Raw genomic sequence first — 16,486 nt, 5'->3', positions numbered from 1 at the left:
ACCCTTGTGCACTGTTGGTGGGAATGTAAACTGGTACAGCCAGATGGCAGTTCCTCAAAAAATTAAAAATAGATGCATTACCATATGATGCAGCAATTTCATCTTTTGAAATACATCCAAGGAAAACAAAAACACTGTTGACAAGATTATCTGCTACCCCATGTTCACAGCAGCATTATTTATATAATAGCCAAGACACGGAAACATAAGTGTACAATGATGGATGAATTATTCAGTCATAAAAAAGAAAATCCTATCATTTGTGACAAAATGGGTGGACCCTCGGAGGATTATTGTATGATCTCACTTGTAGGATCTAAAAGAAAAAGAAATCAAACACTTAGATGTGGAATCTACAAAAAAAAAAAAAAAAAAAAAAAAAAAAAAGAAAGCTAAACTCATAGAAAAAGAGACCAGATTTCTGGTTATCAGAGGCAGGGGGTGGATGGAGGAATTTGATGAAGGTGGTCAAAAGGTACAAGCTTTTAGTTATAAGATAAATTAGTACTGGGAATATAATGTAAAACATGACTATAGTTAATTCTGCCATATGGTATATTTGGAAGTTATGGTAGATCCTAAGAGTTCTCAACACAAGGGAAAACTTTTTTTTCTTATATCTATAGGAGATAATGGATATTAACTTATTGTAATCATTTCATATGATAGGTAAATCCAGTCACAGCACCATATACATACACAGTGCTACTTATCAACTAGATCTCAAAAAAATTGGGAGAAGAAAAGAAACAACATCTCAAACAACCTAAATTTACACTGTAAGGACCTAGGGAAAAAAGAACAAAGCCCAAAGTTGGAAGGAAGGGAATGACAATGATCGGAACAGAAATAAGTGAAACAGACAACAACAACAAAAGAAAGATCAGTGAAACTAAGAGCTGTGTTTCTTTGAAAAAATAAGGATAAACATTTATTTAAATTTTTTTAAATGTACGTATTTATTTTGGGAGAGAGAGAGAGCAAGCAGGGGAGCAGCAGAAAGAGAGGGAGACAGAATCCCAAGCAGGCTCCACACTGTCAGCACAGAGCCTGATGTGGGGCTCGAACTCATGAACCATGAGACCATAACCTGAGCGGAAACCATGAGCTGGATGCTAAACCAACTGAGCCACCCAGGTGCCACATAAAATAGAGATAAACCTTTAGCCAGACTTACCCAAGGGAAAAAGAGGAAAGACTCAAATAAAATTGGAAATGAAAAAGGAGACATTACAACTAATAAATACCACAGAAATACAAAGGATCCTAAGAAACTACTATGAACAATTTTATGCCAACAAATTGAACAACCTACAAGAAATGGATAAATTCCTAAAAACATCAAATGTACCAGGATTTAGTCACGAAGAAATAGAAAACCGGAAAAACTAATTACAAGTAAGATTACATCAGTACTCAAAAACCATCCAACAAAAAGTCCAGTACCAGACAGCTTCACTGGTAAATTCTACCAAACATTTAAAGAAGAATAGCAGTCCTTCTCAAACTCTTCCAAAGAACAGAAGAGGAAGAACACTTCCAAACTCATTCTAGAAGGCCAGCATAATGATGAACATCAATGCAAAATGAATATGGATGAACACTGATGTGAACGAAAATCCTTAACAAAATAATTAGCAAATGAGTTCAACAGTATATTAAAAGGATCACACACCATAATGAAGTGGGATTTATTCCAGGAGTGCAAAGATGGTTCAACATCCACCAATCAACGTGATTCACATTAACAAAATGTAGGATAAAAATACGATCATCTCAACAGACGCAAAGAAAGCATTTAATAAAATTCAACACCCATTCCTGGTAAAAACTCTCAACAAACTGTGTATAAAGGGAATGTACTCAATATAATAAAGGCAATGTTTGATAAGCCCACAGCTAACATTATAGTTAAGGGTGAAAAGCTAAAGTGTTTCTTCTCATTTCAGTAACAAGACAATACCTACTCTCACTACCTTTATACATATACGTATGTTGTATATATACACGTATACAATATAGTAGTGGAAGTCCTAGCCAGACCAATTAGGTAAGAAAGAAAGCATTCAGGGGCACTTGGCTGGCTCAGTCAGTGGAGTATGCGACTCTTGACCTCAGGGTTGTGAGTTTAGGTTGCGTGCAGAGATTACCTAAAAATAAAATCTTTAGGGGCACCTGGGTGGCTCAGTTGGTTAAGTGTCAGACTTCAGCGCAGGTCACGATCTCATGGTTCATGAGCTCGAGCCCCACAATGGGCTTTGCACTGATAGCTTGGAGCCTGCTTCAGATCCTCTGTCTCCCTCTCTCTGCCCCTCTCCAGCTCACACTCTTTCTCTCAAAAATAAACATTAAAAAAATAAATAAAAAAACAAAGCTGCAAGATACAAAATCAGTATACAAAAATCAGTTACCTTTTATATGCTAATAACTATAAGAGAGAGAAATTAAGACAACAATCCCATTTACAATGCTTCAAAAAGCCATAAAAAAGAATGAAATCTTGCAATTTGCAACATGGGTGATCTAGAGAATAGAATGCTAAGTTAAATCAGAGAAAGACAAATACCATATGATTTCACCTGTATGTGAATTTAAAAAAAAAAAAAAAAAAGACGACAACAACAACAAAAAACAGACTCTTAAATACAGAGAACTGGTGGTTGCCAGAGGGGAATAGGAGGGAGATGGGTGAAATAGATAAAGCAGATTAAGAATATACTGATCTTGATAAGTACTGAGAAATTTATAGAATTATTGAATCGCTATACACCTGAAAGTAACATTGTATATTAATTATACTTGAATGATAATTCAGAAAAGAATAAAACACCTAGGAATAAACTTAACCAAGAAAGTGAAAAACCTGTACACTGAAAGCTATAGGACACCGATGAAAGAAAGACACAAATAAATGGGAAGATATTCCATGCTCAAGGATTGAAAGCATTAATACCATTACCACCCAAGTGATCTACAGACTCAATGTAATCCCTATCAAAATCCCAATGGTATTTTCACACAAATAGAATAGTCACAAAATTTGTATGGAACCACAAAACACCCCAAATAACCAAAGTGATCCTTAAAAAGGAGAACAAAGCTGGAGACATCACACTTCCTGATTTCAAACTGTATTACAAAGCTATAGTATCAAAACAATATGGTACTGACGTAAAAGACACACAGATCAATGGAACAGAATAGAGAGCCAAGAAATAAACCCCCATATATATTGTCAATTAATTTACAACAAGTGACCCAAGAATATTCAATAGGGAAAGAAGAGTTTCTTCAATAAATGGTGCTAGAAAAACTGGACAGCCACATTTCACAAGGATGAAACTGTAACCTCTCTTACGCCATACGCAAATATCAACTCAAAATGAACTAAAGATTTGGATGTAAGACCCGAAATCATAAACTCCTAGAAGAAAACAGGGGGTAAGCTCCTTGCCATTGGTCTCAGCAATCACTTTTTTGGATTTGACACCAAAAGCAAAAGCAACAAAAGCAAAAATCAGCAAGTGGTCATACCAAGCTTCTGCACTGCCAAGGAAACTATCAACAAAATGAAAAGGCAATCTACCAAACAGGAGAAAATATCTGCAAATCAGATGTCCGATATAAGATTAATATCCGAAATATACAAGGGACTCATACAACTTAATAGTAAAAAAAAACTATCCAATTAAAAAAACGGACAGAGGAACTGAATAGATATTTTGCTAAAGACAACACACAAAGAGCCAAGAGGTATGCGAAAAGGTGTTCAACATCACTATCAGAGAAATGCAAATCCAAATCACCATGAGATGTCATCTTACGCTGATTAGAATAATGACTATTACCTTTTTTTTTAAGTTTATTTTGAGAGAGCAAGTGAGCATGCGTGCGAGTGGGGGAGGGGCAAAGAGAGGGAGAGAGAATCCCAAGCAGGCTTGAAGTGGGGCTTGATCTTATGAACCGTGAGATCATGACCCGAGCCAGAATCAAGAGTTGGACACTTAACCCACTGGGTCACCCAGGCGCCCCAGAATAATGGCTATTATCAAAAAGACAAGTGATACCAAGTGTTGGAGAGGATGGAGAGAAAAGGGAACCCTTGTGCATTGTTAGGGGGAATGTAAATTGGTGTAGCCACTAAGTAAAACAGTATTCAAAATAAATAAAACAGTATAGAGGTTCCTTAAAAACTTAAGAACACCAAATGAGCCAGAAGTGAAAAGAAATCACTACCTCAAAAAGATACATGCACCCTCATGTTCACTGCAGCATTATTTAAAATAGCCAAGATGCAGAAACAACCTAAGTGCCCATCCACAGATAAATGGATAAACAGATATTATTCATCCATAGAAAAAAAAGGAAATCCTGCCATCTATAACAGCATGGATGGCTTTGAGGGCATTGTGCTAAGTGAAGTAAGTCAAAGAAAGACAAATAATGTATGATCTCACTTATATGTGGAATCTAAAACACCAGACTCACAGACACAGAGAATAGAATAGTGGTTGCCAAAGGTGGGCGTGAAGGTGCTCAAAAGGTACAAACTTCCAATTATAAGATAAGTAAGTTCTGGGGATATAATGTACAGCATGGCAACTATAGTTAACAATACTATATTGCATATTTGAAAGTTGCAAAAAAAATCAACCTTAAAAGTTATTAACAAAAAATTTGTAACTATGTGAAGTGATATTAACTAAACTTACTGTGGTAATCATTTTGCAATATATAAATATATCAAGGGGCGCCTAGGTGGATCAGTTGGTTAACTGTCTGACTCTGGATTTTGGTTCAGGTCATGATGTCATGGTTCATGAGTTCCAGCCCTGCATCAGGCTCTGCACTGAAGTACAGAGCCTGCTTGGGATTCTCTCTCTGCCCCTCTCCCACTCTTGCTCACTCTCTCTCAAAAAAAATAAACGTAAAAAAAAAAAACATACGTATATGTGTGTGTGTGTGCATATACACATACACACACACATATAAACATGTCAAATCATTACACTGTACACCTTAAATGATTTTATTACGTGTGCTGAAGCAAACACCTATACACCTTAAACAAATATAATGTTATATGTCGATTTTATCTCAAACAAAAAATCAATAAACAATAAAAACTGGGATAAGAAGATATCAACTTTGAGAGAATTGTTTCTTTGAAGGAGGAAAAAAATGGACTGCAGGGAGGACAGAGGGGATTCTAACTCTTATTTTTAAACACAAAAAGTGTAAAGCACACATAATTGTTAGCATCTGCTACTTTTAGATGGTGAAGATAGAGCTATTATTTTTTATCCTTTTATGTATTTCTAAAATATTTAAAATGAAAAAGCCAGTCATTATAGACCAATGGATGTGCCTGCATGGTTCCCTAGGACTGCATCCCGGCTTCTCTGGGAGAAGAAGTACCTGGCCTTCGCTTCTTCGGCCCATACTCCATGATGCTGTCACTGTGTTGAGACAGTGTCTCATCATTTCCACTCTCCATCTCTTCATTTCCAATATCATCTTCTTCGTAGCCAGTCTTTTCTTGAATTCGATCACCCAGGGCACTTTTTAACATCTATTGAGAAAATACTTTTTAACATCTTTCATTGATTTCAGCAGAATGCAAGTAAGAAAGAGTAGACAGAATCTTTAAAAAGCTTCTTCTCGGGGCGCCTGGGTGGCTCAGTCGGTTAAGCATCCGACTTCAGCTCAGGTCACGATCTCACGGTCCGTGAGTTCGAGCCCCGCGTCGGGCTCTGGGCTGATGGCTCAGAGCCTGGAGCCTGCTTCCGATTCTGTGTCTCCCTCTCTCTCTGCCCCTCCCTCATTCATGCTCTGTCTCTCTCTGTCTCAAAAATAAATAAAAACGTTAAAAAAAATTTATAAAAAAAAAAAAGCTTCTTCTCATAATTAGGTATTAATAACTTTTAGATACTTATGCATATTTAGTTTATCAAGTGTGTATATTAACCAGTGCTATGGACTATTCAGTTTCAATCAACTTTAGAGTAAGTCACACAAGGATTTAATACATTTATTCGATGATACCCCTAAACTGTAATACTGGATTTTGTGAGAAGCAGAGATCTAATTTTATACCAAATCTTAGATGTGTCTAAAATAAAGGTTATAATGTAGTTTTCGGGGTGCGTGGCTGGCTCAGTTGGTAGAGCATGCGACGCCTGATCTTGGGGTTGGTAAGCTTGAGCCCCATGGTGGGTAGAGATTACTTACAAATAAAATCTTTAAAAAAAGTAAATAATTAAAAAATTTTTTAAAAAAGTAAATAATTAAATGAATAGCTTTCATCAGAATTCAACAAAAATCTGGTTAAATCCATACCAAATTTGGTTATATCATGAAAGGCTAGGTGGAGATGACTTCTCATCCTATGTCCTATCTGCCTGATTAATGGAACATTTTTACAATAATTAAGACACAACTAATTTTAGTACCTTAGCTTAGCTTCCATCTTCGACTGGAAGACCACTTAAATACTCACCAACTATGGCAACTGCAATATAGATAAAAAACAAGACTTGCCCAATCTAGTTCAGAGAGCCGTTGAGAGAGTTTCTCGGAAACTGCGTGTATTTCTTGTTCTGTTAACCTCTTCCTTGCCCTCTGGGAGAAGGGTGAATCCCAGGATGAGACAGTAGGTCTACCTTCATATCTGTAATAAAATGACCATGTGACATTTAAGTAGCCAAGTAACATTACTTAGACAAAATAACTGTAATGCATGCTTTAACAGATTCATACTGGTCTTCACAGCTAAGGTCAGAGAGTACACACCTTTCTTCAAATCCCTTTGCAAACAGACTAAAAACAGAGTGCAGTAATATTACCTTTTTCCTGTGGGAAGTTTCCTTGTCCTAGGGCTTTGGATCTGAGCTGAAACCATTTCCTGTTTGCTATCTTTAGGCAACTTAGAAGTTAAGATAACTCTATTATCTGATTCCTGTTAAAAACAAAAAAGAGTTGATTTGAAAAGGATACAAAGATGGCACATAAAAACATTTTGGGGGAGGAAAAGGGAGGTCCTATGGCACACAACTAGGTACCTTTATTCTCCACGTTTTACTTTTTTAAACGTATTTGTCAAAATACTCTCTTGATCCTCAATACCAAAGGAACAAATGTCTATAAACATGTACTCAGATAAAAAGTGTGGGTCAGGATGCCATTCAAATATAAAGGCAGGTGAGGTGTTCTCAAACAAGAAAATTCAAGGGTTATGGCTAAACCTGGACAATGAAAAAGTGATCAAATCACAAGTGGTAAGTACTAAAATAATTCTCTTTGGTATCAAGAAGTCAACAGAAACTGTCTAAAATTGAAACAGTTAAAAATCAAACGTTATGAATATAAATGCTTACCATTTTTAACAATTTATTTCTTAACTTCAGAGGAAATCTTATGAAGAGACATTTGATGTTTAAGAATCTCTTCAATTTAGGGTGCCTGGGTAGCTCAGTCGTTTAAGTGTCCGACTTCAGCTCGGGTCATGATCTCATGGTTTGTGGGTTTGAGTGCCACGTCGGGCTCTGTGCTAAGAGCTCAGAGCCTGGAGCCTGCATTGGATTCTGTGTCTCCCTCTCTCTCTGCCCCTCCCCTACTTGTGCTCTGTCTCTCTCTCTCAAAAATAAATAAAACATTTTAAAAAGTTAAAAAAAAAAAAAAAAAGAATCTCTTCAACTTCACTTATGTGTTTCTTGTGTAAGTAAAATTAAATTTAACACTTTTTAGTAAATAACAACTATAAAAACAATCACATTTTAAAAAACTTATTATTGAAGTTTAAGTGTCCTGCTCAAGAATTATTTCAAAAGGAGTATTCCCATTTAAATGCCACTCAGGTCAGGAAATAGAATATTACCAGCAACTCAGAAGCCCTTCTACCCCCCTCTCTAAAAGTCCCCCAAATGTAATCATAATCCTAGGATCCCTTTTTTCTAACTTATCCACCTTCCTACCTGAATAGATGCACAGAATGTTTAGAATGATGGCCACCTAATGCTAATGATGCTCATTTCATCTTCGTACTTCTATGTACTCTCTGAATTTTTTAATAATGAAAATGTATCATTGTTTATAAATTCACCACCTGCATATCCCTACATGTTCGTTTCTAGGAAGATAGGGACAGGATAATTATAAAAATGGATTTTTTTCTTCCTAAAGTACAGTAGAAGCAAAAAGACCAAGATATTACTAGCAGTTCACACTGGATAATAGGAATACGGATGAAAGGTTGTTTTTCATACTTTCTTATTAAATTTTCAGTGATTTAACTAGGGACATAGAATACGGGTTCTGAAACTAGAATACCGAATTCAAAAAAAAAAAAAGGTGTTGTTTTTTTTTTTAATGTTTATTTATATTTGAGAAAGAGAGAAAGTGAGAAAGAGCGCACGCGTGAGCACGCCTGAGCAAGAGAGGGGCAGAGAGAGACAGAGACAGAATCGGAAGCAGGCTCCAGGCTCTGAGCTGTCAGCACAGAACCCAACAAGGGGCTCGAATTCATGAGCTGTGAGATCATGACCTGAGCCAAAGCCGGACGCTCAACCAACTGAGCCACCCAGGTGCCCCTAGAATATGGAGTTCAAATCCCGACTCTACAGTTGTTGTGTGACCTCAGACTAGATACTTAATCTCTTTATATCAGCTTCCCCTTGGGAAATTAATAAATAAATAAATAAATAAATAGTACCTACTCCACAGCTGTTGAGGAGTAAATTACTCAATACCAGTAAAGTACCTAGAACTGTGCATGACACAAAATAAACAATGTGTCGTTAGCTCTTACTATTTTCCTTTCTATACATTCATCCCCACTGTTCTAGAGTAAGAACATGTAAGTATACCCAGAGGCAAAATTTAAGAAGTACAATGCTTGGATTAGTGCAGTATCTATAATTACCATTCTAGCAGAGACGTCTTTAAATTGATAGACCTCCATCTCATTGAAAGTAAGCTTTTCCACTTACCACAGAAAATGCAGTGCCCTCTCCAGTAGAATTCACAGCAGGGGAGATGTGACTTGAGCGCAAGTATTCTTTTCCTATGGGACAGGGTGCTCGAGGCTCTGAAGGGTGGTAGGGTGGATGTAAAGGAATAGCTGATTGAATAGGTTCCCCTAGTTTCCTAGCACTTGGAATCACATCCACAGAAGGAATTTCCACTAAGTAGCAAAAATAAAGTAGACATTAAGATGAAACTGTAAGAAACACATCATTTGATATATATACATGCCTATAGGTACTAAAATCCTAAATGGCTGGAATAACAGCTACAGAAATTATGGTTCATCCACAGGTTATACAGCTAGTTCACCATTAACAATGACTTTATGTAATATTAACTAATAAAAATCCCAGACATAACAGTAAGAAATGAGAATATTTTTCAAATTGCTATGTTTTGTCATTCCTTAATAACTGGAAGACCGTAAACTGATGTGCTAACATATGAGAAACTTGTATTGTCCTAAAGTCTTTGAGAGAAGAGTTAGAAAATAGTAGATGCACAACATGTGACCAAAAACCATCTTAAGAAATCAGAACTCATAATAGGAAATGTTTACAAATATAATCATAAGCGTAAAGCAACAAAAGTGAAAAGACTAATAGCATCCGAAAGTATCCCAGGAAATAACTTTTGGCTCTAACTCATAGCAGGAGTCTCACTAATAACACGTTACTACTCACTGTCTTCAACAAAGGATGTCCTACTCTTGGACAAAAAACTAGATGAGGGAGGGTGTAGCACTTCTTCATGTAATAGAGTTGGGGCTTTTTTGGACTGCATTTGGTTAGGGCCTTCGGCACCTAGAAAAGAAAATATTAAAAAGAATTTTTTTTTACTGCCGAATGATATACTAAAAACCAAGAATTTTGTATCCAGAGGATATAAATCTCAGGAATGACGTAATCCTAGAACTATGTTGGTCTGATTGTTCAAACTACCCATTACTTTTAATAACCACCAGAGAGTAAGATCTAGTTCTATAGCCCAGAACCATTTATACAAATTAAAAACAAAGCTTCACATCACATTGCTTTGCTTTAGAAAAATAGGTGCCACAAAAACAGACACACAGATCAAAAGAACAGAAAAGAGAGCCCAGAAATAAACCCCATGCTTATATGGTCAATTAATCTACAACAAAGGAGGTAAGAATATACAATGGGGAAAGGATAGTCTCTTCAATAAACGATGGTAGGAAAACTGGACAGCTATATGCAAAAGAATGAAACACCATACACAAAAATTACCTCAAAATGGATTAAACAACTAAGTGTGAGACATGAAACCACAAAATTCCCAGAAGAAAACATATGCAGTAATCTCTTTGACATCAGCCTTAGCAACAGTTTTCTGATAGGTCTCCTCAGGCAAGGGAAACAAAAGCAAAAAATAAACTATTGGGATTACACTAAAATAAAAACTTTCTGCACAGCAAAGGAAACCATCAACAAAATAAAAAGACAAACTACTGAACAGGAGAAGATATTTGCAAATGATATATCTTATAAAAGATTAATATCCACAATATATAAAGAACTTTATAACTCAACATCAAAATCCCAAAAAAAATCCAATTAAAAAACAGGCATAGGACCTGAGTAGATGCTTTTCCAAAGAAAACATACAGATGGCCAACAGACACAAGAAACGGTGCTCAACATTACTAATCATCAAGGGAAATACATATCAAAATTACAACGAGCTATCACTTTATACCTGTTAGAAAGGCTTGAATCAAAAAGACAAAAAATAAGTGTTGGCAAAGATGTGGAGAAAAAGGACCTCTTGTGCACTGTTGGTGGAAATGTAAATTGGTACAGCCACTATGGAAAATAGTATGAGCGTTCCTCAAAAAATAAATAAATAAAAATAGAAATCCCTTATGTTCCAGTAATTCCACTACTGCATATTTACCCCCAAGAAAACAATAACAACTAACTTGAAAAGATACATGCACCCATATTTACTGCAGTATTTACAATAGCCAAATATGGAAACAAACCCACTGTCCATTGATAAATGAAGGAATAAAGATGTGGCGCGCATACACACACACACACACACACACACACACACACACACACACACACACACAGAGGAGTATTAGTCATAAAAAATGAGATCTTGCCTGGGAATGCAAGCTGGTGCAGCCACTCCGGAAAACAGTATGGAGGTTCCTCAAAAAACTAAAAATAGAACTACCCTACGACCCAGCAATCGCACTACTAGGTATTGATCCACGGGATACAGGTGTGCTTTTTCAAAGGGACACATGCACCCCCAGGTTTATAGCAGCATTATCAACAATAGCCAAAGTATAGAAAGAGCCCAAATGTCCATCGATGGATGAATAAAGAAGATGAGGTGTATATACACAATGGAGTATTACTCGGCAATCAAAAAGAATGAAATCTTGCCATTTGCAACTACGTGGATGGAACTGGAGGATATTATGCTAAGCAAAATTAATCAGAGAAAGACCAATATCATATGACTTCACTCATATGAGGACTTTAAGAGACAAACAGATAAACATAAGGGAAGGGAAGCAAAAATAATATAAAAACAGGGAGGGGGACAAAGCATAAGAGACTCATAAATGTGGAGAACAAACAGAGGATTACTGGAGGGGGTGTAGAAGGGGGGATGGGCTAAATGGGTAAGGGGCATTAAGGAATATACTCCTGAAATCATTATTGCACTATACGCTAATTTGGATATAAATTAAAAAAATAAAATAAAAAAAAAGGAGAGCTTGCTATTTACAACATGGGTAGACTTAGAGAGTATCACACTAAGTGAAATAAGTCAGAGAAAGACAAATACCATACAATTTCATTTATATATGGAATCCAAAAAACAAAGCAAAAGAACAAACAGAAAAAGAAAAAGATGCATATATACAGAGAACTGATGGTTTCTATACAGGAAGTAGTAGGGGGATGGGCAAAATGGGTAAAGAGGAGTGGGAGGTACACAGGCTTCCAGTTATAGACTGAAAAGTCCCAGGGATGAAAGGAACCTCATAGGGAATATAGTCAACAGAATTAATAATAATGTATGGTGACAAATGGTAACTATACTTGGGGTGAGCATAGCGTAACATATATAGCTGTCAAATCACTATGTTGTACACCTGAAACTAATGTAATATTGTGTCAACTATACTTCAATTAAAAAAAAATCAAAATAACAAAAAAAAAAAAATGGAAAAATATTCCATGCACCTGGATAGGAAAAACAAATATTGTTAAAATGTCAATACTACCCAAGGCAATTTACATATTCAATGCAATCCCTATCAAAGTAACACCAGCATTCTTCACAGAGCTAGAACAAACAATCCTACAATTTGTATGGAAACAGAAAAGACCCTAGGTAGCCAAAGCAATCTTGAAAAAGAAAACCAAAGCAGGAGGCATCACAATCCCAGACTTCAAGCTGTAATCATCAAGACAGTATGGTACTGGCACAAAAACAGACACTCAGATCAATTCAACAGAACAGAGAATCCAGAAACGGACCCACAAACGTATGGCCAACTTATCTTCGACAAAGCAGGAAAAGAATATCCAATGGCATAAGGACAGTCTCTTCAACAAATGGTGCTGGGAAAACAGGACAGCGACATGCAGAAGAATGAACCTGGACCACTTTCTTACACCAGACACAAAAATAAACTCAAAATGGATGAAAGACCTCAATGTAAGACAGGAAGCCATCAAAATCCTCGAGGAGAAAGCAGGTAAAAACCTCCTTGATCTTGGCCACAGCAACTTCTTACTCAACACGTCTCCAGAGGCAAGGGAAACAAAAGCAAAAATGAACTATTGGGACCTCATCAAAATAAAAGGCTTCTGCACAGCGAAAGAAACAATCTGCAAGACTAAAAGGCAACCGACGGAATGAGAGAAGATATTTGCAAATGACACATCAGATAAAGGGTTAGTATCCAAAATCTATAAAGAGCTTATCAAACTCAACACCCAAAACACAAATAATCCAGTGAAGACATGGGCAAAAGACATGAATAGACACTTCTCCAAAGAAGACATCCAGATGGCCAACTGACACATGAAAAAATGCTCAACATCACTCATTATCAGGGAAATACAAATCAAAATCACAATGAGATACTACCCCACACCTGTCAGAATGGCTAACATGAACAACTCAAGCAACAACAGATGTTGGCGAGGATGTGGACAAAGAGGATCTCTTCTGCACTGCTGGTGGGAATGCAAATTGGTGAGGCCACTCTGGAAAACAGTATGGAGGTTCCTCAAAAATTGAAAATGGAACTACCCTAGACCCAGCAATTGCACTACTAGGTATTTATCCAAGGGGATACAGGGATGCTGTTTCGAAGGGGCACATGCACCCCAATGTTTATAGCAGTGCTATTGACAACAGCCAAAGTATGGAAAGAGCCCACATGTCCACTGATGGATAAATGGATACAGAAGATGTGGTGTATATATATACAATGGAGTATTACTTGGCAATCAAAAAGAATGAAATCTTGCCATTTGCAACTATGTGGATGGAACTAGAGGGTATTATGCTAAGCAAAATTAGTCAGAGACAAATCTCATATGACTTCACTCATATGAGGGCTTTAAGACACAGAACAGATGAACATAAGGGAAGGGAAGCAAAAATAATATAGAAACAGGGAGGGGGCCAAAACATAAGAGACTCTTAAATATAGAGAACAAACAGAGGGTTACTAGAGGGGCTGTGGGAGGACGATGGGCTAAATGGGTAAGGGGCATTAAGGAATCTACTCCTGAAATAACTGTTGCACTATATGCTAAATAATTTGGATGTAAATTTAAAAAAATTTTTTTAATTGAAAAAAAGAAAACCACATAGATCACCCTGCAAAAAAAAAAAAAAAAAAGCAAAATAAAATTACTCATATGCCTTGCCTGCTTCAGATTCTGTGCCCCACCCCTCCACTCCACCCCTGCTTGTGCTCTTTCAAAAATGAGTAAACATTAAAAAATTTTTTTTCTTAATATTTATTTTTGAGAGAGAGAGAGAGAAATGTTTATTTTTGAGACAGAGAGTGAGAGAGACAGAGACTGTGCGTGGGGGAGGGGGAGAGAGAGAGAGAGAGACACACACACACAGAATCTGAATCAGGCTCCAGGCTCTGTGCTGTCAGCACAGAGACCGATGGGGGGCTCGAACCCACGAATGGTGAGATCATGACCCAAATGGAAGTCGGACACTTAACTGACTGAGCCACCCAGATGCCCCACTGTATGACTGTATTTTAAAAGAACATATGTGAGGGGCGCCTGGGTGGCTCAGTCAGTTGGGCATCTGACTTCAGCTCAGGTCACGATCTCACTGCTCGTGGGTTCGAGCCTTATGTCGGGCTCTGTGCTGACAGCTCAGAGCCTGGAGCCTTTCTCTGATTCTGTGTCTCCCTCTGTCTCTGCCTGGCCCTCTCCCGCTCACACACTGTCACTTTCTCTCAAAAATAAATAAACTTTAAAAACAAATAAAAAAGAACATATGCGATGCACATTTGCATATCCGTAAGTAAAGAAATCAAAATGTTAACAGTGATTTTCTCTAGGTCAGAGGTTGGCAAACTATGGCCCAAAGTCCAAATCTGACTCACCAACTGTTTTTGTAAATAAAATGTGTGTGTGTGTGTGTGTGTTTTAAGATTTTATTTTTAAGCAATCTCTACATTCATCATGGGGCTCAAACTCACGACTCTGAGATCAAGAGTTGCATGCTGTACCGACTAAGCTAGCCAGGTGTGCCTAGCTTGTGTTTTACTGGAATATACTCATACAAATAGGTGCGAGAATTGTAGAAATGCTGTTCTGTGGGTATATCTCTGAGCTACGAATCCTGGTTGATACCATAATAAAAAATTTATAGGTCAAACTGTTTTGTCTAACTTTTGAATGCTTACTATTTAATCAGCTTTATAATGTTATTACATAGAGAGCTGTATCAAAATAGTTCTGAAATTGAGGGAATATCCACTTTGCTCCCTTAGAAATCTACAATACATAAACTTCCCACAAACAAAACAGACTTATGACTCCTCCTCTACAAATGACTATTTATCCCTTCTTCAATTTAATGAAAGACTTCACCATAAACTTACTCCTCACTTTGAAGGTATGAGAATGTATCCTGAAAACTCAGTTACTAAAGTGGTTAACTGACATAATCACACTAAAAATGGAAAATTCACCTTGCACAAACTCCATGCAATGTATTTCAAGACACTGCATATTTTAAAATGTCTGACATTCATTTGATGTCTCTTAAAATCCAGCAAACACATCTTTTTATGCTCTCCTTTTCCACAACCCAGTGCAACAGGGCCATTTTCACATCAACATGCTTAAAATATGTGAATCTCACTCCATAACTTCATATTTTACACGAAGAGCATCTAAGATCTAATATTCAAAATTCATAACGTGGTCCACAATTTCTCTACTACCTAAACTAAATTTGTCATCAACTTGACTCCAGGCTAATTCATTTTTACCTGAGTCCATTTTTTCTTCAGTTTCTTGGATGACAAAGAAACTCATATGCTGTTTCTTTTTGATAAAATTTCTCCAAAATTTCATGCTTAGTTAACATTTGGCACTTTTAATTTGTCAGACTGAAAGTGACACACTCAAATTTCCTTATAGTTTTTAGACTGTTTTAGGATATACTGTTTTATTACTGAAAAGTCTCTGGACCTGTCTACTGCAAGCATTAATAAGTATCTATAATAAACATATATGACATTTCATAAATAAGGGGGAACCCTGGGTAGGAAAAAATGGGTGAAGATGGTCAAAAGGTAAAAATTTCCAGTTAAGTCATGGGAATAAAATATACAGCATGACTATAGTTAATACTATAAGTTGCTAAGAGAATAGATCTTAACAGTTGTCATCACTATCTGTGGTGACAAATATTAACTAGACTTTTATTGGGACAGTCACTTCACAACACATGTAAACATAAAATCCATAGACTGTATATCTGAAACTAACATAATGTTACACGTTCATTATATCTCAATTAAAAAAATAAGATTCATAGCCCAGAAATTGAAGCCTAAGTTAGATGCCTATAAATGTATACGACGACAGTTATCTGATGAGTTAAATCCAAATATAAAAGGAAGCTACCATAGCCCTTAATGACACCAAACCAAAACACCTCAGCCTGGCTTTTCTCTCAACCTTTTCTCTTTTGCCTTAATTGCATTATAACCCAAATAGTTAAAATCTGAAAACAACTCACTTCTTACAGATGCAACCTTTCTACACGGTAGTTGCTATCACAGAACACCATTTCTAAAATCATAGTCCCTTCCATCTTCTGTCAATCCACTTGACTCTCTTCCTTCAAGAAGCATTCTTTTGTTACTTTCAATTGAGTCTGGTCATTCTGTTACTTCGCTCATCCCAGTGGCAAG

The 16,486-nt window shown here is 36.7% G+C and overlaps 1 protein-coding gene across 4 annotated transcripts in view; it reads right to left on the bottom strand.

The window, feature by feature from the left end:
* CEP95 (centrosomal protein 95) overlaps positions 1 to 16,486 on the bottom strand; it is a 43,787-nt gene that overhangs the window by 12,325 nt on the left and 14,976 nt on the right. For all 4 annotated transcript variants that reach the window (XM_042967208.1, XM_007088288.3, XM_042967209.1 and 1 more), the window contains 5 exons: positions 9,708 to 9,827; positions 8,988 to 9,181; positions 6,846 to 6,958; positions 6,541 to 6,670; positions 5,419 to 5,572 (listed from right to left, as the gene is read on the bottom strand). In XM_042967208.1, the coding sequence (XP_042823142.1) occupies positions 5,419 to 5,572; positions 6,541 to 6,670; positions 6,846 to 6,958; positions 8,988 to 9,181; positions 9,708 to 9,827 (711 nt within the window). The remainder of the gene's footprint in view (positions 1 to 5,418; positions 5,573 to 6,540; positions 6,671 to 6,845; positions 6,959 to 8,987; positions 9,182 to 9,707; positions 9,828 to 16,486) is intronic.

Source organism: Panthera tigris, chromosome E1 (assembly GCF_018350195.1).
Source record: "Panthera tigris isolate Pti1 chromosome E1, P.tigris_Pti1_mat1.1, whole genome shotgun sequence".
NCBI classification, from domain to species: Eukaryota; Metazoa; Chordata; class Mammalia; order Carnivora; family Felidae; genus Panthera; species Panthera tigris.
Note: the sequence above shows the minus strand (reverse complement) of the source record. Positions and strands in the feature narration are given on the sequence as shown.